Raw genomic sequence first — 22247 nt, forward strand, 5'->3', positions numbered from 1 at the left:
TTGTGCTGAAAGTAAGCGAACCGTGGTCATCTCTATTCAGGACAGGACAACAGAAAGTAAAAGTGCAGCACCTGAAGATTGGCCAGCGGGTGTGTGTGTGTGTGTGTGTGTGTGTGTGTGGAGTTTCATTCCTATTATTTTCTTTTAAGAAGGTCAAGACACTTTCCTCTCCCAACAATAGTTTGTGTAGGACAGACTTGGTCGAGAGCACTAAAGTGAACATCAAGGCCGAGCGAAAGATTCGAACTCGAGCCTCCCCAAGTTTAGTCTAACTAAGTACAAATCCGACTCCACCCCCACCCCCTCTACGGGCGTGGAAAACAATGAACAGATGTCGGGGCGATGAGCAATTCCAGATTAACGTCGTCCTTTCACGCGGGTGTAAATTCCAAGAATGCCGCCCTCTCCGCTGGCTGGCTGGCTGGCTGGCATTGGCGCTGCCGCGTTATCCCACCCAGCCAGCCAGCAGCTCGGGCGCTGAGTCCAGAGGCTGCCGCCTGAGGTGCAGCTTAAAAGCTCGCTCTGGGTTGCAATAGGTTGAGCACACGGCGCAGGCGCGTCTCCGCGAGCTCTTCCTTCGCCTCCTCCTCCTCTTCTTCCCTCCTCCCCTCCCGGTTCTTTCCCTGCAGACTCCGTCGCCTCTGCAACTTTTCTCGCACTTCGCGCCAGGCGAGGGGAGCAGAAGCGCGCCCGCGTCGGCCGCGCAGCAACTAGTGCGGAGAGGAAAAAGAGAAAAGGAGCTGCTACCTTGTGCCCGCGCGGCACAGAATGAAGCCGGGACTGTGAGGGGAAGGGCAAGGGAGAACGGCACTTTTTTCTTTCTTTGCGCCACCGCGGGACATGGATTGGAGCAGCTGCCGTAGCCTCCGCCGCCGCCACCGTCCTGCGCTTTGATGCCGGAGGAGTTGTTCGCCCCTTGCCCGTCTCTCGCTCGCTCTCTCGCAATGGAGGGGCTCCGCTGGGGCAAAGCTTGCCGGTGCCGGGCACCCGTGGCAGCGGGTAGGTAGACGGCAGGGGAAGGAAGTCTGCAAGGCGTGTTCGGGAGGCGTCGAGCCTCGCGCGGGAGGCGGAGGCGCCGTGGCAGCGCTACCTGGCTGGACTGATCTGAAGCTTAACACGCTGCGATTGTCCCGGTTCGATCGCGGATGGACCTTGCGAAGGAGGCTTGTTCGCTCCAGCGCTGGAGCGGGTCTCCCCCCCTGCCCCCTCCGACCAGAACAACCCTGTCATTTGTCGCCGGAGAAAATTACGAGAAGTTGAGTTTTGGGCTTCCTCGATTGGATTACTTGGCTGCTAAACTAGACAGTTTCCTGGTTCTCTTCTGGTCCCCTCGGTCGTCGTCTCTTCCTCCCTCCCCCTCCTCCCCACAATGGAGGTAAGTAGCTTTTGAAAATGAGAGGGGGGGGGTTCTGCTTGGAGCCCGTTTGCTCGAGACACGGGGAGGGGTATGGTTATAATGATGGTTTCTTCCCAACCATCCCGGTTTTAGGGATGGTCAGGAAAATCTGAGACGAAAACATAACTTTTTTCCCTTCTTGGGAAAGAAGAGCTTAACCAGAGCTACTTGATTCCCCCTCCCCAAAAATATTAGGTTTATGGTGGAGCTGATGAGAAAGGGTAAAGCATATTTTTCTCTATTGCTCTCATAATATTAAATGCATTATGCGTTAGGACACGCGCGCCTCAATCAAAACTTTTAGTTTTCTCAGAAACCTGTTGTTTCCAAAGGATTTCTGCTTTTGGAGTGAGTGGTCGATTTCCTTGGAAAGCTGTTTTAATTCCTCCCTAAATCCACATGCTTTTCCTGTCTAGTGGATTTTAAAAGGACAATTTATGTCACACTTTATAATCCGTGGGGATTGAAGAAACGGGACTTAATGGCAGCCTTGGAAAGGCCTGTACCTTTAAGGGGTTTTGGCTGGTGGCCAGTGGGTAAAAAATAAATAAATCCCTGGACGACTTTCTCCTCCTACTCCATCTCGATCCCTCAGTTTTTGTTCTCGGGTTCTGCATGTTGTCACTTTGCATCTGTAAAGGGTCCCGCTTTTACTCGCGAGGGAGGATGGAAGGGTTTTGTCTCCACCCGCTCCCCCAGGCCCTTTGATGCTCCAAATGTTCCGTGTTCAAAAAGTAATGTTTGTTTTTAATTGTCAATTGTATGCTAAATTAGTTACAGTCGTGGGGTCAGTGAAAGTTCAGCTTCAGCAAGGAAAAGTTCAGCCTTTTCTCCCGGCGGGTGGGGTAGGCAAATTGCATAAACCGAGAGAAAGTCCGGCGATTTTCTTGCGTTTGGGTTAGCCGAAACAGTCGCTTTAGCCCACCGTCTGCTTTGCAGCGCTTCACTTGCTCCCTTTGTTGAAAACCTGGAAGCTACTGCAATCAAACTTTGGGTCGCTTCGCCTTTTTTTAAATATATCCCCATCAAACCTATGGGACAATTGGTGGGTTGTCTAGTATCGGCCCTCAAAATCCGAGCCGGCCCCTCGCAGCAATTCTCGCTGCATTTTGCAACCCAGTCTGTAAGCTTTACCCCCAGTAGCCCAGACTGAGCCTTAAAGCAGCGGCCATAAAACTAGATGCACTAACAGACTTAACAGATCCCTTGCATTAAAAAACAACAACAAAAAAACGAGACAAGGTCGCAAGAGGAGAAGCTCGGAGACTGGCACGCTCCATTGCAGAGAGGAGAAAATGTTTAAAAAGGTTCATCTTCGTCAGTGCCCCAAAGACGTTCGACTCCAAGATATCGGTCCCTTCTGCAGATACAGAAAACGGTTCCGTCCCGAAATGAGTGGAAGGATCTGCTTGAGCGCGGGGCAATTTTCTTGGGTGCCTCGCCCGGGTTGGGGGGAGGGTCCCTTCTGCTCTGAGGTCCTTCCTGCTCTGCTAGGGCGCCCTGAATAAACTCAAAAGTAATGAATGTCCCCAAAAGCCGAGAGAGGAAGGCGACAACTCCAGATCAGCCGCCTTTCGTCTGGACCTTACGTTTCGCGGTTGCGATCGCCCTCTATCGGGGAAGGAGGAAAATGCCTCCTTAGAGCAACTCGACGGAGCTTTAGCCAGGCGACTGACTTCCGTGCCTAAGGTATTTAAAGCTCTCGTCTCTTCGACCTGTGGAACTCCTTCGTCCCTTATGCTTATTTTCCAGCAAAAAAGGGGTTTTCTATATAAAATGCAGTAAAGCAAGCGGATTCTGCTAGCGGAGTTTGCATGAATCATATTGCGAGCATTCAGTGAAGGACGTAGGATGTCGTAACAAGGTTCCCCCCCCCCCGGTGTCAGCAAAATAGTACAATCGAAAGTTTGCATCAGAAAAAGCAGCTCCATCGGACCGTCTGGGATTTTCAACATTGGCACTTTACCCCCTTTCCCAAAAAGCCCTTCTTTGACCCACCCCATTCCGCGTTTTAATAATAAGCCTCGGGAAATGTCCCGCCCTAGATCCTGACCGCTGTGACCCTCAGATTCAACTTTATCGCCACTGGTTTGTTCTTGGATTAGCACCACCAAATTGCACCTTGCAAAGCCCAGCAGCTCTCGAGCGGCAAGGCGAAACTGCGGCCTGAAATCCTGAGCTGCGAGCTGCATGGATGCACCACAGCGAAAGGTCACACGAGACGAAGGGAACGGGCCCAAGGCCACACGGGAAGCTTTAGGTCGGAGGTAGGAGAAGCGATTAAATCGCCCCGATGGGCAATGGCTAACGGAGCCTTCCTTCCTTTCCATCTTCGGGTGTGTCCGCACGCTGTTCGCCTTCGACGAGGGGAGGCTCTGCAATAGCTTTCGCGGTCTCCCCGGCCTCTTTCCCCCTCTTTTGCTGGAGCGTGGACGGCTTTATGGGGCGCTTCAGTCTGATGGAGAAATTTAATCAGGCGTCCGTCATTAGCCTCTCCGGTTGTTTCCCCCGAAATTCTAACAGCCTTCTGTCACGCTGCGTTTAGGGAGACCGCTTAGCGGGGCGCGCCTTGTTTTCCGTGGGATTGAAGCAAAACAAAGCGGCGCTAGGGCAAACTGGAAGGGGATCGGAATGGGCCAGAATAAGTCCTCCGGGAGAATTCCCGGTGCCAAGTCTCCCGTCGGCGAGAGTTCAAGCGTGTTAAAATGTGACTCGCGGGCCAGCTCCATCTCCCCGCTTCTTGAAGCAGCCGTTCTGGCCCGCTCGTCTGGAAAGCCATTTTCCTTTTTACCCAGCACGAGGCCGAGGAGAATCCCTGTGTGGAAGAGCCCGCCGAGCAATACGAGCGGGTGGGGGATTCCTTCCCAGGGGAATAAACCAAAAGTTCCCCAAGAGCTTTTTGCAAGTCAAACCTTGAAGGAGATTTGCAGTCGGAGACGTGCCAAACGCGTTCCCGCCTTCTTCCTTGGCGGACCACTCTACCTTCAGAGTGTATTACACCCCCCCCCTCCAAATCTCTTGGGTGGTAGATAAAGGCAGACCGGGTTTTTTTTTGGGGGGGGGTAATCCCATTGGAAATCTGCAGAATGGGCTTCCGAGTAGACGCGGTTAAGATTGGTGAATGGAATTGTGTTCTGTTCAGGACAATAATATTGCAACCCTACCGACCAGGTTGGAAACATCAATGTCCGTTAGCCCGGGAGTGCAGAGAAGCAACCCTGGATTGTGCTGCTCTTTTTTTAAAACTTGCAAATGGAAATGCCCGTCGAAGGGCTATTTTTTCCGTTTTTAAACCAACTGGTATGCCTGAAACCCTTCGGACCCCCCCCCTCCTAGACTACTCGCGGAAGGAGCCTTCCCAACCCAGTCATACCTAAGCGGCGAGCGAGCGAGCGAAAGTTGCTCGCTCGGCGCCCTCCGACGAATTCGCGGCGTTTGCGCGCGCGGAAGCCCGAGGTTGCGCGTGAAAGGCACACCAGCCCTCCACGGGCGCGGTCTGAGGTGGTTCCGGGAGTTTTCTGCTTCATCGGGGGAGCGGCTCTGAAGCTGCCCGGTTCTCAAATCCGGTGTCACAGGAATTGCTACGGTGTAAATGATTTAAAGCGTGCCAGAAAAACGAGAGGGAGTCACTTCTGGCCGTGAATCACGAAAATCTGGATAGAAGCGTTCGTGACATTTCTGCAAGTGGGGAAAGGGATGCTAATTGCTTTCGGTTACGCCGTCGGAGATTTACATTGTCTTCCGTTCCCGCCAGTGATGCAGAAATGAGGAGAGCTCCTCTCCTTCCATTGAGAAGGCTAGTCACAGCCCTTGAGCCCAACTCCTTCTACCCCATCACTCCAGAATTCACTTGAGGATTCTTCCTCAAAGTAAGGCCTTTGCTTACTCTGACAGCATTTGCTTTGTCCCCCCTCCCTCCTTCTGGGGTTCTTTGAAGGATTGTGTAGTGCTGGTGTGGCTATTTGTTGACTGTTTAATCTCTTCCCTGTCTCAGCCCACCTGCTTCTCCTGACAGGATGTCCGGCTGTGGAACCCAGCAGCCTCCAGCTCATGGCAGGGCTGGGTTGTGCCCCAAAGCCAAGGTCTAGTCTACTGGAGTCTGGGAGGAGAAGGAGGAGGAGGAAGAGAGGGAGGACCGTGGGCTGGGTACCGCTCAGCTTTCCTTCAGTATCTGGGCTGCTTTGAGAGTTAGTCAAACACTGAGATCCAACAGTGGGGCACTTGGGCGGATGAATGCACTTGGAGCAGCAGCAAGCAGTGGCTTGGCCATTACCCTGTAAGAACTCATTGGGGAGAAGGGCTGCTGCTGCTTTGCAGAGAACCCCCCCCCCCCATGGACTTTGTTCACTTTTGAAATGATCTGAGCCACGCAATAACAGTCAAATCAGTCTCTTTCCTCTTTCCTCCCCTACAGAAGTCCATGGGAGCAATAATGCAAAGTGGAGCTTTGTGGACAGGGGCAATGACTTCCAACTACCTTTTGTTGGGTCTGACCATCTTCTCTTCGCTTCTCCAAATCATGATAGAAGGCAGCTCTTGGTGGTAAGCTTTTTAATTCTATTTTTATCACTTTCTAATCATCCATACACACAATATATAGGTATGTCTGTCTTCAGTTTCCAGATAATATGAAGAAGGAAGGCCCAGATAGTTCCTGGAAAATGTAATTACTTGATTTATGAATCCCTAACAATTTTTTTTCTCATTCTGTTCCTTCAGTGAACTCTGCCACATATATGTAATAATTTGAATTCTCTATGGAATCAACTGTTAGTAGAAACAAAATAAAATGTGAAGTTGAAATGAGAGTATTCAGCTTGCAACATAAGCACACATACACAAAAGTGAATCATGGGAACTACTTTAAAATAATGGGTTTAGTAACTTTATGTTATTTTTTTCTCCCCAAAAGAATACAAGATTCTGTAGACATATAAGGGTAAGCCCTGTTGATCTTTATGGAATTTAATTTCTGGAAACAGTTCTGCTGTCTGATTAACAGACATTTATCATTAAAACACACAGTTGACTTAGAAAAATATTTGGTTGAAGTTGTGGATGTTAAATTAAGGCATTTATTTCATGATGCCCCTAGAAATTGTGTAATTCAGATATATGTTCATATAGTTCACTAGTTTACATACAAAATAGATATTTTGTGTTGCTTGTTAATTTTATTGCTATTCAATATGTTTTAGGTAGTAATACACTGATATTACAGGATGTTTTAAAAAGTATATGGTACAGTAGGTTTGGATTTAAATACCTTCAGAGTATGTCTGTGTGTGTGTTTAATAGGTTCTCAAAAATGTAGGGAGAGCGCAATATTTTACAGGTAAGGGGGAATATGTATTTAGATAAATGCATAACTTGATTTTTGTCTTCCTAACTTCGTGCATATGGTTTTACTTTAGTATTTCAAATATTCAACAAGTCTTTCTATCGACTTTGGCCCCTATGCCTAGAATATCACTGAATCTTACTTCCAAGTAAACCTGCTATAAAACTGGGGCCTGCATGTTCAGTTTCTGTATTTGAACTGCCTCTTATTAATATAACTCTTCTCCTTTTACAGGTCTCTAGGTATGAACCACATGAATCCTATGAACCCTGTCCAGATGCCAGAGGTGTATATAATTGGAGCCCAACCTCTCTGTAGCCAATTGGCAGGGCTGTCTCAAGGACAAAAGAAACTCTGCCATTTGTACCAGGATCACATGCAATATATTGGAGAAGGTGCAAAGACAGGGATCAAAGAATGCCAGTATCAGTTCCGCCACAGAAGATGGAATTGTAGTACTGTGGATAATAACTCTGTCTTTGGCAGAGTCATGCAGATAGGTAGGAAGTGCTTTAGAATCTACATGAAGTATTTCTGTATGTTATGTGCTAGGAAACTTTGCCAGGTTCTTTATGTGCCACTGAAAATTATCAAGAATGGAAACATTAAAATGCCTTTGGCAAAAAAACATAATCCTTTTGGCAAGCAAGCAGCCATTGTGAGACTGACGGTTATATAGAAAAGAAGAATAATGCTAAATTTCTCATCCCATCCCTAAAATAAACCTGTTTTTAGGTCAGGAGATTAGAAGCAGGTAGCATTTGGCTGGCCTAGGATCATTTTCAAATCAAAACCATGTAACGTTTGAGATTTGTCTTTAGATTAATCACCTTAATTTTTCATATCATATCAAGTCTACTGGATTATTATTTTAATACATAATTTCTCAATGCAAGCTTGTATATATACTAATATTGAAATCCATTACATTTAAAGGAACTCAGGAAAAGCAAGTTCAGGATTATAGTTTTCTGAAAATAAGCTAATTTTCATTAAAGAAATTTAAGCTATGATGTGAATTACGTTGGTGTTTGCAGTCAGAATACTTTGAATAAGGCCAAATGTGTGTCTGTGTGTATATGCACCCATAGATACATAGATGATACATATACTTAAGCAATTGCTATCTTCATAAAATATCTCTTTAGTAGGAGTATATCTTTTGTCAATTTCATTTTGATATATATTTTGCTGACAAACTTATCAGCAGAATTCCATTTTATGCTTTACAGAGGTCTTACCTCTGATATCCCCATTGAGTTTGATGGGCTCAGTTCACATCATCATAATAAGTTGCTGTTGGTTGACTGGTGGATTGTGGTTTTCTCCCCTTATCCGCTTGCAGTAATGACATCTGAATATCTAAGCCTGTACCTCCGGTCTAGCCCTTTCCCCCATTTAACTCACAGCTTGTGTATAATATCATTTCAGAATACTGAGATCTAAATCTAATTTTACATTCCTCTTTTTGAAACAGGATAGGAAAGGATTGGAATGACTTTAAAATTAGATTAAAAATAACTTCATTTAAGAATTGAGTAGGCTTCTGCTTTGCTTGAAGGGATGCTGTTAAGTCACATTTACTCTAAAAGTTAATTTTATGTAAAATAACCTTTACAAAATCTCAAACCTTTTCCATGCCCTTTTTAATGAAGTAAGTGGAAACACTTGCCTTTTGAAGACTTAAATATTCTCCTGCAGCTTTGCATTATAATTGCTGTTGAGGGAGGCTTAGAATAAAATAGTTAATTGTTAGTATTCTGCTTGGACTACTATGGTATGTATTCCATAGATAAGGTGTGCTAAAAGCCTGAAATTTATTTCAGATATTAGAATAGATATATGTGTCTAGCACTTGAAGATTGGTTTTATAATATCTGAGCTAACACAACCTCTTTATACAAATTTTGCAACCATCAGTGCTAGAACTACTTCCCATTTTAGTTTCAGGCCTTTGATTCCTGCTCATAATATATCTGCATTTATTTCATTTGATTTAAAATGGCAATAGCCTGTTTAGGTTAATTACAAGTCAGGATGTGTGCATCCAACTTTTCAGATCATGAAAACATTAGTGAGAACAAGTAGTGTGAGAAATGTCTTCAAGGCAGTGAGAAATTGTCATTTCATACTTCAGCCTACTTCAAGTGAATTATAAGATAGGTTGTTGTTTCTCTTTATCCAGACACCTGTTTCTTGCTTAAATACTGTTCTACCGTACTATAAATCCAGCTACAATGAGTGTACTTGTTACAAAAGATAGAGCCTATTGGCTCTCTTTCTTTGTGTTTCTCAGAATTTCTTAGCTGATTTGACTTGAAAGAATACTTCGAAGATTTTTTGTAGTGTATTAAAATATTTCTTTATCTAAGTTTAAGTAAAGAGTAAAAGTCTAATGATTTGATTTATATATTCATTGCTGAAATTAACAAATCAGATATCGATGAAGTATATTGGTGGTGTCGCTTTAAGAGTTGGCTCTCAGGGTAGAATATCTCTTACATTATGATTTTTATTTGTGAAATAGCACAAGCTTTGGCATTAAGTGCAATGAGATATGAATCAGCATACATTACTGCTGGCACAAGTATTTTTTCGTTTTCTGAACAATCCTGGAAAGTTAGTTGTGTAATATTTGGGTAGTTTCGCCCTGGCTAGATAAAATACTAGATTAAAAGCAAACCAAACATTTTCTGAAAATTTTGTCTATGACTTGATCTCCAAAAGTTAAAAAAGCGGTCTTTTTGTCGGGAGCTGAGAATGTTCTTCGAAATCAATATAGCTTATTACCCTACCATATACTTGAATAAAAGTATATGATTAAAAAAAGTCCTGTATTTGGTATTCACTTAAATCATGGAAACCACTAAATCAGTGGTATTTAAAAAGCTAAACTCTGAGTAAGATTACATTTTAAACTAACTTTTGAGCCATGTAAGCAAATGCTCTTACTTGGTCTGAAGACTTTCTTTCAAAATTACGTATATGGAGGAAAGGATTTTTCTTGTTTGAAATGGACAAAGATTAACATGTCATCTTTTTCTGATGTAAAAGGTATTGTGTTTATGCTTAGCACAGGATAGAGAACTTCCAAACAAACCAACACTCTGTTGCTGGCAGAGAGATTTCTAATATTGTCAAAGTTGATGATATTTGTCTTAAACATACCACAAATAAATTTATTCCATCTGTTGTTTTTCTTAAAGTATACCATCTCTGACTTTTTTTTTCCATGCCACAGTCGAAAATTTTCTCTTAAAATACACTTTTGGGGGAAAACATAAAACCTAAATGCTACTAAAATATATATAATCGCCATATGTATGCAAAAGGAAGTAAAGTGTTTATGAACTTAATCTGAACCATACTAGTGTAAAAGTCATAGGGCTTCTCCGTTCATTCATATAGGTATATTAAAATAAATCAGATTTTAGCATACTACAAAAAATTAATTTGGAATAAATTCCTGACTGGCGCAAAACTGACAGCAAACTTATTTGAGATAATATAATTTTAAAACTTTTGTTTTAAATATAATCCTTTGGCTTTTAAAAATGTATCTATATATTTTTAAACTAAATAATCTTTATTTGGAAAAACCTGGAATGAGAGGATTTTAGAATTTAGGACACAGCACTGTAAAGGATTGACATTCAAATCATTTTGTAAGGCCGTGTTTTATCTTTTGTGACAGTCCCCTTAGTTATAATTTTAAAAAGTTATAGACAGTTGCCCAATATGTCTAAACTTGGAAGAAATCAGCATGGGACTTGCCAGTTTTATTAAGTCTCTATGGATTTGAGTAACCTATTAACTAATGAATTTTCCTTCAGGCTATTCAAATACCTAGCTCATTTTGGTAGCATAAATCTCTTACTTGCCTTGAAAGCATCCCTTAAACTTTTTACATTTTTCACACAGGACAATTTGTATAGAGTACATTTCTAGAAAACATCTCAACCATTTCTTGATCGGTTTGTGAACCTCGTCATTAGATCAGAACCTTCTTTTCCAGTATAAAATTGTTGTTAATTTATCAGATACCTCAAAAGGATAAATTTTGGAGCAAGTCAAAAGGATTTTCCCAAAGTTTTTTTTTTTTTTAAAAAAAAAATAGGAACTTCATCCAATATCAACAAGTTTGGTCAAATATTATACTTAACATTCACTTGATATATCCTATTTTTCAAAAGTACATTAATCCGTTGGGGAAAGTTCTTCCATTGTAAAAGTAATATATCTTCTTTGACAAATAAATACATGCACCCCGGTCTCCAATGCTGAGCAGCTTCTCTTTCTCCTTTCTTCTTTTATAGGCAGCCGGGAAACTGCTTTTACCTATGCTGTCAGTGCTGCTGGCGTGGTGAATGCCATGAGCCGGGCCTGCCGAGAGGGAGAGCTCTCTTCCTGTGGCTGCAGCAGGGCTGCCCGGCCAAAAGATCTACCTCGGGACTGGCTGTGGGGGGGCTGTGGAGATAACCTTGATTATGGCTACCGTTTTGCCAAGGAGTTTGTGGATGCCCGTGAGCGAGAGCGGATTTATCAGAAAGGATCTTATGAGAGCGCGAGAATTTTGATGAACATACATAACAATGAGGCAGGAAGAAGAGTAAGTAGCTCAAATGGGGATTCTTTTCATCTATTTGCTCTTAACTGATATTGTAAACATTAGTGTTGCTGCATAATTTACAGAAAAGCTGACTTTTCATTAATTCCTATTCATACATTGTTTTTTCCCCTTAAGCAGTCTTGTTTTTGTATTTGACCTGATGAATAAGTGCAGAAATGATTATTATAATCTTTATTAATATCACTACTGCTCGAGGTAGACTAGACAGGATATCTCAATTTAGATAAAGACAAATAGCCCATTTTAATTAACTAAAAAAACAACCAAGAGTTTGCAATCTGAATGGCAATGCAACAGCTAATGCTTGATTTCTTTCCTATACATGGGACTGAAATTATACTTTTTCAGATTCTCCTGGTAAAATTGTGCAAGTCACAGTAAATTTTCTGCAGAATAGAGTTTTATTAGATTATATTTCCTACTCATCCAGTTTTCTTTGGAAGGGACGAAAGAAGAAGCATATTTACTAGAGCGAAATGTTCTTGTGTGGGACTATTTTCAGTCTTCCTTATAAGGCTGTGGAAAAAAAAAAGGTGCCACCCTCTCGGTATTATTAGAGAACAGGCTTTTCTGTGGTGGAAGTTGGTTTTTATGGCTTTTTTAATCTTCAAAATCTTTTAAACGAATGAGTGTAAACTTAATTTTATTGCCCTGAAGTGGAAGGAGCCAAAATCATTATTTTTCCTACAACTGACGGTGCCAGGAGAAATCGGCTAGAGACTTTACACTTGTGTTTCAAGGTGAATTAAGATGAAGGATAATTGAAAATTAATAACATTTAAATGTGACAAGAAGGCATCTGAAAGCCTTGGGAAGGCCAACTTGCTGCTAGAAAGAAGAAAAATGACTTTTCACAGTTGCCTGTGTTGGCTTTGAGTGGTTCCCTGCTACCACCCCTTTTAAGCCGCCTTCCTGCCTTGCCATTTGGCAGGGTTTGAACTCCCTCCTCTTTAATGCTGGGTGGAAATGGCATTCAGCATCTACCTAATGTGTCAGACCCCAGGATTTTTGGGACTGTGTCAACACTGACTCATGTCTATTTATACAGGGTAAATTATCAAGGTCTCCTTGCCAAGACTTTACAAAGAGGATATTGCGGTGTGGGCTTGTCCCCCACCCAGAGGTGTTCTGGGGTTTTCTCTCTTGGATGGAGTCACTTGGCTGTGCATAGAGACTAGTGTGGGAGGGAGATGCTGAACTGGAATGGAAAATGTGCTCTAGGAGCAGAACATCTTTCCAGTATGAAAATGGGGGGGGTTGAAAAGAAAAATCTGATGCAATTCTACTATCAATGAACCAGTCAACTGATTAGTCAAGTATCATGGATCCCCCCTCTTCAGTCTAAAGGTGGTAGGTAAAACCAACTTGTATATACCACTTGTAAGTTTTTTTTTTGCTGGAAATCTGGCTTTTCATAGGTTCAATTTTTTCCAGTTTTCCTTCTTGAAATATTACCTGCCAAAGTTGGTTTCCTTCTTTCTATCGCTCTTTCTTTTTGTTATTGGGAGAGTGGACATCACAAAGCTGCAGATTGCTGGGCACCAAGAAACTTCGAATTGAATAGGGAAGGGAGGGACTGGATACCTTGTCACCTTGGTGAGCCAGGAGGCAGTGATGCAGATAGGCGACACCAGTTAGTATTTATGCAAGGAGTGAGCTTGGGCTTGTGCTCTCTTGAGGATGACGACCCATTTATCAGCCATGGATAAGTGGCCTCTGATCCTGCTCATTTTCTGTTATTGCTGCATTGTTTGGTTGTTGCAAATCAGGAAGTAGAAAAGAGAAGAAAAACAAAATCTATGTACCTGAAACATAATTGCTCAGAATAATCCTTTCATTCTTCAAGTTCTTGCCTATTGTACTGGTTTTTGAAATAGTTTCAAATAATATTAAAATAAAGGCAAAGATGTCCTCAAATCAAGCTCAACTCCTATTGGACTATATACATGGAAATAAGTGTGCCACTGCCTTCTTCTGGCTAACAGCCTTGGAATTTTTGGGTAGTCTCTCATCAATACTAGGCCTCATTCTTCTCAACTTTTTTGGAATCAGCCAATATTAGATATCTAAGCGACTATTTGTGGTTCAGATAAAATAAGATGGAATTCTAAGGATTTAATGGACAGCCATTGTTGAAAGAGAGAAAGCTATTTATCTAGGTTAACCTACTGTAAAAAATCTAAATATCCAGAAAGCTGCTTCATGCAGTTATGTAGGAGGACTGAGATAAAACTGATATATTATTGGACTGGAATTGGAGATCTGTGTATGCTTGGATCAGGTATGAGCATATGAGATTTTAGACTGGTATAATTTGTTTAACTCTAAGACATTTGTGGCTATTCAGCAGCCACAGATGGGTATTGATTTGAAAAGTGTGATCAGGTTGCATTCTTTTTTTCCTGTCCCATCCAGCATGCCAAGGAAACATAAAACAATCTTTAATCTTACATAATATCCTTGAACAAACACAACAAAGTGTTCGATGGTGACTTAAGCTCATTAATACCTACAGGTGTAAGTGGGTCCATCAACTTTGCTAGCACTTCTTCATACTCTCTGATCTTGCTAGCTTAGTATAATTTTGTAGCATAGGATGGAATATTCTTTGATCCTGATCATCCGCATATGGTGAACTGTTTGCAGACAAGTTGGAGATGACATAAAGAGATGACCATGATTATTTATCCCAGTGTTGTTGCTTTCTGGGATCATTTACACATTAAAAAGAGTTCCAGTTTGCATGTAAAATTTGTGAGTGAGTGAATGATTTCCATATTTTTAATGCTAATCAAAAAGCCTAAGAAGAAAAAACTCCAGAGATGTGGGAAAATTCATTCAACTAATGCAATGAACTACTGCATATATTCTTTGGCCACCAGTGAGAAGAACTTATTGGAAAAGATATTAATGTTGGGAAAGATTAAAAGGAAAAGGGGAACAGCAGAGAATGAGATGGTTAAATACTGTCATCAATGCAATGAACATGAGTTTGGGCAGGCTCGGAGACAGTGGAGAATGGGGGGAGGGGCCCGCCATACTATGGTCCATGAGGTCGCAAAGTATCAAACACAACTTAGCAACTGAACAACACAAACTGCATACAATTGCTGTGGACAATTGTCTTTTCGTAGATTCATTTTTAATGAAATTTGTGAGGTGGCAGTATCATGTCATAGAATGTTGGTAAGATATCAAATTAATCAGATTTCTTTATCAGTGCTGATAGGGCAGTCTTTATATTTCAGCATTTTTTAAAAATATTTTACTGTCAACATTGCTGCTTAAAGTAACTTTCTTAATTTTGTAACTGATAATGGTGTGAAGGTTTTCTACTAAATATGGAGGTGCAGGTCATAGTAACTTGGACGTCTATATTTTATGTATCTTTTCCTCCATTTTTATACAAAAATGATAAATGGTCCTATAAATAAAGAAGCAGATAAAATATATTGTCAGACAAATCCGTCAAAAGATTCTTTTTATATTGGGTATGATGTGACAACCCACCGTTAAGTCTGGGGGAGTTTTTTTGGGGGGGGAAAACACAATGAAACAAGGTAAATGAAATCTTAATCAGCTTTCCAAATGAGTGTTTTCTGGATGTTTTAACTTTTATTGGTTTAAATTGTTTTAACTGTTTTATAGTTTTAGAATTTGTAAGCTGCCCAGAATCACTTGTTTGAGATGAGCTGCTTCAGAAATTAAATAAATAAAATAATGAAAATTGTGACTTAGCTGCAGGCTAACAGGAGATTTCAAAGCAGATAGGCATTCTGGAGGATGAGGAAGTGAAGAGATGCTGTCATTTGCAGTTCTTTCCCCAAAGGCTAGTGCATAGAAAAGCAGTTGTTTTGTTTATTTTACACTTGTTTATATTTTGCGACAATAGGACTCACTTTTCTTCTTCTGATTCCTACAGACAGTGTATAACTTGGCAGACGTAGCCTGCAAATGTCACGGTGTGTCCGGATCATGCAGCTTGAAGACCTGTTGGCTGCAATTGGCTGACTTTCGCAAGGTGGGCGATGCTCTGAAGGAAAAATATGACAGTGCTGCCGCTATGAAGCTCAATCTCCGTGGCAAACTGGTTCAGGTGAACAGCCGCTTCAATGCACCGACTATTTATGACCTGGTGTACATTGACCCTAGTCCTGATTACTGCGTGCGCAACGAGAGCACTGGGTCTCTGGGCACCCAGGGCCGACTCTGCAATAAGACTTCAGAAGGCATGGATGGCTGTGAACTTATGTGCTGTGGCCGGGGCTATGACCAGTTCAAGACCGTGCAGACAGAACGCTGCCATTGCAAGTTCCATTGGTGCTGCTACGTGAAATGCAAGAAATGCACAGAGATTGTGGACCAATTTGTCTGCAAATAAGTGGGCTGGGTAGGAGAACCTCTTCCAGTCCACCAGCAGGGGAATTGCCCTAAATGATCTCAGTTCTTATTTATAGTGCCCAATGGGTTGCTTTCCTTGTTTATATGTTAAATCTTTTGCAAAGAGAAATGATGGGGAAATCTTGTTACATCCAGCTCTGATTGTGCATAGTTTTATATTTTTTGCAATAATGGGGTGGGGTGGGGGGGGGGTAGGGAATTGACCGAATATTTATTTGCATATTTGGGATTAAGATTTAACAATAGCAATGAAAATAGGATAGCTTAAAAGGATATCCATTCTATGTGAAAACAGTTACAAGAAACATGGTATAAATGCAGTAGATATGAGGTATTTGTGTCACATGCTTTAGATCAGAGCATGACTGGACTTGGTAATATAAAAAAATCTGAACAAGGCTTTTGTTCATAACTTTAGTGACCAAAAATAATAAAAACAACAATGTTCTAATGGTAATGATTAGTTGATCTGTAAAATTTTAGCACAACATTCTTCAAATTTATTTGCATGGATGGGTAAAAGCATAAGGTCCCTAAATTACTGTTGTGCTGCTAGGTAACTTCAAAAAATCCATTAAATCAATTTGAGTTTGTTCATTTATTCTGGCCTACATATGAACATGCACTGAGTGAGGACTGGGTGTGTAAAGATGCTAGGAAGGAAACATGCAGTTCTTTCACCATCATTCACATAATTCATTTTTCAGAAGATAAAATATTTGAATTAACAAATGCCATTTCTTAAAAATTACAAACAAAATCAAGAGGAAAAAAACCTTACTTTAACTACTCTTTGTAGATCAAAGCAATATTTGGAATACTGCAAGTTGCAGTGAAATAAGCACGTCACATGCATGTTTAGACAGCCTTCTGCCTTCGTTTAAAAGAATATTAATGAATTAACTTCGGGATTTCCTGAAGTGTGTGTGCTAAATAATGCTGGAAACTGAATCTATTGTGCATTACAAAGACAAGATTCTTTATTTTTAAAGCGCTATGGGTAGTAGTTTATTTCTTTTCAGAAATGGAAGTTGGCTGATAGCATTGTGGAATTGAGAACTCTTGGCTGTCCTGTAGAACAGCTTGATAATTTAAAAATGGACAGTGTGGCAAGCAATATCTTCTTCATCATCTTGTGCTACTTTTGTTTGTTTTAATACACAATGCTTTAAAAATATATTGTGGCTATGCACAAACTGCTCAGACTATATTCGAGCAGTTACTTGTATATGGGAAAACTCTGGTCTGTTGGTGTCTAGTATCTCAAACCTTTTCTCATACATATATGTTGTCAGTACAAACTACAAACCAATGATTTCTTTAAGAAAAAAAAGAACATAAAGTCTGTTCAAATTACCAGACAGTTTCTTTGTTTAGACTAAGCATATTATTATCCTCCCCCATTTTTAAAAACACTGTCAATTCACTTAAGGGGCTTTATTTGGGTTGGACGCTGGCCTCCTTTTTCTAGGGCTTGAAAATTGTTGAAGGGCAAGTCAATCACAATTTAACTTTCTCTTTTTCCTTTCAGAAAGTATTGGATTTTTCAACTTGGTTGAGTGAAAGATTTGGCATGATCTGAATTGTTGGTTGTGCACTTGAGCTCAAAATTCTAGAAAGTTTAATGTATGGTTTATAACAGCCTTGCTCAGCCTGGTTCTCAACCTAATGTCCGACACTATGCTATCCTTAATGGCCCAACACTTAGTTGGGATGAGCTGAAACAGATTTATTGCAAGTTCATTGTTGCTAGTAATGGAAACAAGTTTTCTTAAGACAAATTATACCTTCTCCTCTTTTTTTATAAATAAATAAATTTTGTGGTAAACTAGCGTATTATACAGGCACAGAAGCTATAGTAAATCTCTGTATTGTTTCAATTTTAGTACATGTGATATTGAAGCATGTTTTGGCAAGATATTTAGTAGAATTGGAACAATACAGAGAAAATTAGTATGGCCCGTTGTATAGGGATAACATGCTAGTTTTCATGTAAGGAGAGAATCTTTTTTCCCTTGAAACTAATTTAATGCATTCTTCAGCTTCCAAGACCTCACCCAAATTCACCCACCCCAATAAATATAAGCAGATTTGAATTAATGCCAGACTTCCACCTTCCATTAACATACCAGAAGTTTCATTTCTCACGGGCTGTGAGCTTTTTCATTAATGCCATCATGATTATCAGCTTTTACAATGATGATTGCTCTTAATTTATTGTGCAAGGAAATATTTACTTCCATGGTTCCTAGTATTTGCAAACCAATGGCGACAATAACTTTCATAAATAAATAAAGCACTAGTTCCTTGAATACGTCACTTTTGGTTTTTATTATACAAAAACCACATTTTAAAATTATGTTGAACACTTATCCTTTATCATGACTTCTGCCTATGAGCAGAGAGGTCAAATGATCCTAGCTATTAGAGATGCTATTTAATGTAAAATATTTCACTTTATATTCTTCAGATACTATGTAAATCTACTATGTTCTCTTCGTTCTGTACATTTAATGTACATAATTTTGTCTCGTGTGATTTGTATATTTCCTTGGGTTTTTTAAAGGCTTATGCCATATTGGAAGATAGACTATAAAATAAAATGTTGGTTATATATGGGGAGATTATTTTAATTCTTTCAGGAGAGGTTTTTTTTTTAAAAAAAATACTTTATTCTGCCTGTGCTATTTTTATAAATAAATCAAGCCAGCAAACCTACTTTTAATGCTCATCCCTCCTCCTTTTTTTCCTACAACAACTCTCTGAGGTGGGTGAGGCTGAGAGTTTTATTGTAAAGCAGACAATGTTCTCAGATGGATTCTTTATCAGTATAACAATAAGTATAGAGATTCTTAATGGAAGCTTGAAGCTGCAATTAAGTTCTACAAAATATTGATAATACTGAACTCTCATTTTTAATATTCTCCAAAAGATCTATACGCAGTTAAGTAGATATCTCTAAGCCCTTTGCTTTTACGCAAAAAAGCTAACAGAACAAAACCCTGAGAAGACTTTTTCATTCCACATAGGTCTTACAGGTATCCTTAGAAAATAATTCATGAATGACTGAAGCCAGGGATAAGACAAAAAGTAGCAGAGGTCATCCCTAACTATTTTTTTATTATTTAATATTTGCATTGTAGCTTCACTTGGAAGCTTGAAAGAAATAGTGTTTGCAATGTGACGTGTTTTGTCATTAATATCCCTTACTCATATGGAAAGCATACATGTTTCAATTAAATGTGTGTTTCTGATTTGTGATAGGTGTTGTTGTTAGCCATTTTATTAATAGGAAGGCCACACTGCCATAACAGCCATATTTTAAAATATAAAAGGGGAAGGATCATAATGCATTCCGCTTTAAAATCAAGGGTATTCATTAGGGCTCCATTATTTTATTAACTAGGAGCATTGTTAACAGGATGGGGGTAGGGTCAAAAAAGTTGATATAGCCTTGATGCAATTAAAACCTTGCTGTCAGCTTGCGGTATTTAACCTCCTCATGGAAGGACCTCTTCAAAAAGCTAACACTGTGGCTTATAAGATAGAAACAAGTATATAGAACTCAAGCATATAATTAAGAACCTTTTCTTCCACCCAAAACTAGTTGGAAGGAGCCTGAAAAAGTTCTCACCCACTTGTACTTTTGAAAGTTATAGAAGAGAAAAATCCGTACAGGTTTTCATAAAAATGCTTAAATGTTCATTAATTTTAACAGCAGTTCAGTTTTGAACCACTCCTAACTTTCTGAAGTATGTGCAACCCTGTAAATTATTCTCAAAAACCAGAGGCATCCCTTAAACATTGGAAATGGTTCAGACCTTGGTTTGGAGCAGTGTTTCTCAACCTTGGTGACTTTAGGTCCTGTGGACTTCAACTCCCAGAATTCCCCAGCTGGCTGGGGGATTCTGGGAGTTGAAGTCCACAGGACTTAAAAGTTGCCAAGATTTTGAGAAAGAAAATCCAGAAAATGTGTTCATATTGTACAATTGTATGCTGTTCTCACTTCACCAACAATGCCAAGCAGTTCCTTCCTTTGTGCTGTATAGCCTCATGTCAGCCTGGATTTTTCCTGCAGACCCAGACAGAGGAGTCAAATCCATGAAGTTCAGAAGCAGGGTGACTTTAAAAAGGGCAGCGGCTACTCACCTGGCTCAAACTGCATGCCCAGGGCTAGAAGACAAAGAAAAAGTCAGTTCAGATGCTAGTTCTTAGGGTTTCCACCTCTTGGGGCAGAAATGGATTGCTGACAACTCCAAGAGGCCTGTTAAGTTTGGTGGCCAGTGATGATCCAGATTTCCTTAAAATGAAAAGCTGGAGGATTGTCTTCTCTGGCCTAGCTTGACTTTCCTTGCCACTTGTTGATCACTCAAATCATGCTGTTCCCATATAGCCTCCCCACCCAGGTGATTTGAACAGATGGTCCTGCAAATCCTTCCAGCAGAGAAGGCAAAAGGAAATCTAGCTAATAATAAGAGCAGAACAGCAAGAGGAAATGGCAGTTAATTTGGCTGCTATATCCTCACAGCATTTGGGAATGATGCCCTTTGTGAGGGAAAAAGACAGAAGCAACTCAGTTGATCAAATCTCATAAATCAAAGTGGCTCGTGTTTTGGTATTGATTTGTGTTCCCTGTTGTTTTCCCCAACTAAATTCCATGCTCTGTATGAAGAAGTACATTTAATACAGAAACCACATGAATCCACAGGTGAGTTGTATTGCCTTATAAACAGGTCCTTTGACTTTTGAGGCAATTTTTATATTTTGGAAAGCAGCATTTCTGACAACATAAGAGATCCCCCCCCTTTTTTTTTGGACAGAATACAGTCAGGAAACAAAGTGGATTTTATTGAACAATGTGTGTAATAAAAAAATACCAGGAGAAATTGAGACTAATCACATCTGATCAAAGAAAACTTTGCAACATCAGCAAATGTAATAGATTGCTTATTTGCACGCTCTCTTTCATTTGAGAGGCCAGCTTAATGTACTGAATCTCTTCTTGGGTGCCAAGAATGTAATATGCCACAAAAGTAGAAGATCAACATGGAGCATGCTTTAAAATAGCACTTCTGGGTAAATGCAATTTCTGTGGTCTAATTACTCACATATGGTTTCATTTTCCTTCACTTGTATATTGACCAGTATTCTTTATTGCTAAAACTCTGACCTCCACTTGTATAGGTCAGCATTTCTTTGGAGTGGAATATGGTGAAATTCTTTCCAATAACAGGGAAGTTAAAATATATTTACCATATTTACTCCTAAATTTTACCCGCTCCCCAAAAAGGTGAAATTGGGGGAAGAGGTCATAATTCTGTGGAGTCCCCAGTTTGCTCACCTTGTTACTAACACCCTTGCTCCTGTGTGGAAAATAACCTGAAGCCAGCCCTGGAGATCATTTTGTTCCATTCCCCAAATTCTCCATCTAATACATGCACATATAGGGCTGTCTATAAAAGGTTTCCAATTTATGATTTACAAAAAAAAATAGATCTCATATTTGCATACACTCACCATTGTCTCACAGAGTATATAACTATATATACTCTGTACACACACACACACACACACACACACACACACACACACACACACACACACATGAACACATTGTCCCTCTTAAAGTAGAAGCAGTTGGAAGGAAAAAGGATGGGGAGAGGAATGACATGGGATGAAGGAGTGGAGTATCTACATGGGAATATAGAATAAAATGGATGGAGAAGACACACAAAGTAGAAACTTGCTAAAGGGGGGGGGGTTATACAGGTAGTCCTTGACCAACAACAGTTCATTTAGGGACTGTTCAAAGTCACATCACTGAAAAAAGTGACTTATGACCATTTTTCACACTTATGACCATTGTAGCATCTCCAAGGTTACACAATAAAAATTCAGACAGTTGGCAATGAGTCATATTTATGCCAGTTTCAATGTGCCAGGATCATGTGATCCAGGGATAGGTTTCAGCAGGCACTACAATAAAATAAACAATAAAACATTTTCCGTGCATGCGCAGAAGCAAAAAACAAACCGGAGAACCAGTTCAGGGGCATGGCAGGCCTGGGTCACTACCAGTTCCAGTGACCCAGACTGCAAAACCACTACCGGTTCAGCTGAACCGGGCCGAACCGGTACCAACCCACCGCTGATGTGATCCCCTTTTTCTGGTCTTCTGTTAAGCAAAGTGAATAGGAAAGCCAGATTCACTTGACAACCATGTTATTACATTAACTGCAGTGATTCACTTAACAACTGTGGCAAGAAAGGCCGTAAAATGGGGCAAAACTCATTTAAATGTTTCACTTAGCAACACACATTTTGGGCACAATTGTAGTCATAAGTTGAGGACTGCCTGTATAGGTATGACAAAAAGGGTTAAATTTACTAGGCCATTATCTCCCAAAGAGCAGCTAAACTTCCTTCTTCATGTAACAGTAATGTTCTTGGCCATTTACACCTCTTGATAATTCCTCAAA

At 40.5% G+C, this 22247-nt stretch overlaps 1 protein-coding gene and 1 non-coding gene across 4 annotated transcripts; both read left to right on the forward strand.

Annotated features, from left to right (window-relative positions):
• Positions 1-640: 640 nt before the first annotated feature.
• WNT5A (Wnt family member 5A) lies at positions 641-18390 on the forward strand. Of its 3 annotated transcripts, none has more exons than XM_014072530.2 (5): positions 641-1375; positions 5811-5938; positions 6972-7237; positions 11054-11346; positions 15290-18390. In XM_014072530.2, exons 1-5 carry the CDS (start codon positions 1370-1372, stop codon positions 15746-15748), a joined length of 1152 nt encoding a protein of 383 aa, XP_013928005.2. In that variant the 5' UTR covers positions 641-1369; the 3' UTR covers positions 15749-18390. The 3 variants fall into 3 exon arrangements, with proteins under 3 accessions (XP_013928005.2, XP_087565170.1, XP_087565169.1); XM_087709044.1 differs by lacking the exon at positions 641-1375 and adding an exon at positions 3550-3663; XM_087709043.1 differs by lacking the exon at positions 641-1375 and adding an exon at positions 5306-5672.
• Positions 17673-17778, forward strand: LOC148047991 (U6 spliceosomal RNA). Its single transcript, XR_015696207.1, has one exon. It is a non-coding gene; the product is annotated as a U6 spliceosomal RNA (small nuclear RNA).
• Positions 18391-22247: the final 3857 nt, after the last annotated feature.

This window comes from Thamnophis sirtalis, unplaced genomic scaffold (assembly GCF_051295495.1).
Source record: "Thamnophis sirtalis isolate CommonGarterSnake01/CBP01778 unplaced genomic scaffold, rThaSir2_p1.2 scaffold_3, whole genome shotgun sequence".
NCBI lineage: Eukaryota > Metazoa > Chordata > Lepidosauria > Squamata > Natricidae > Thamnophis > Thamnophis sirtalis.

Coding starts and splice junctions, on each gene's coding strand:
- WNT5A (XM_014072530.2), top strand. Junction 5,939..6,971: donor ATAGAAGGCAGCTCTTGGTG/GTAAGCTTTTTA, acceptor CTCCTTTTACAG/GTCTCTAGGTATGAACCACA. Junction 11,347..15,289: donor ACAATGAGGCAGGAAGAAGA/GTAAGTAGCTCA, acceptor TGATTCCTACAG/ACAGTGTATAACTTGGCAGA.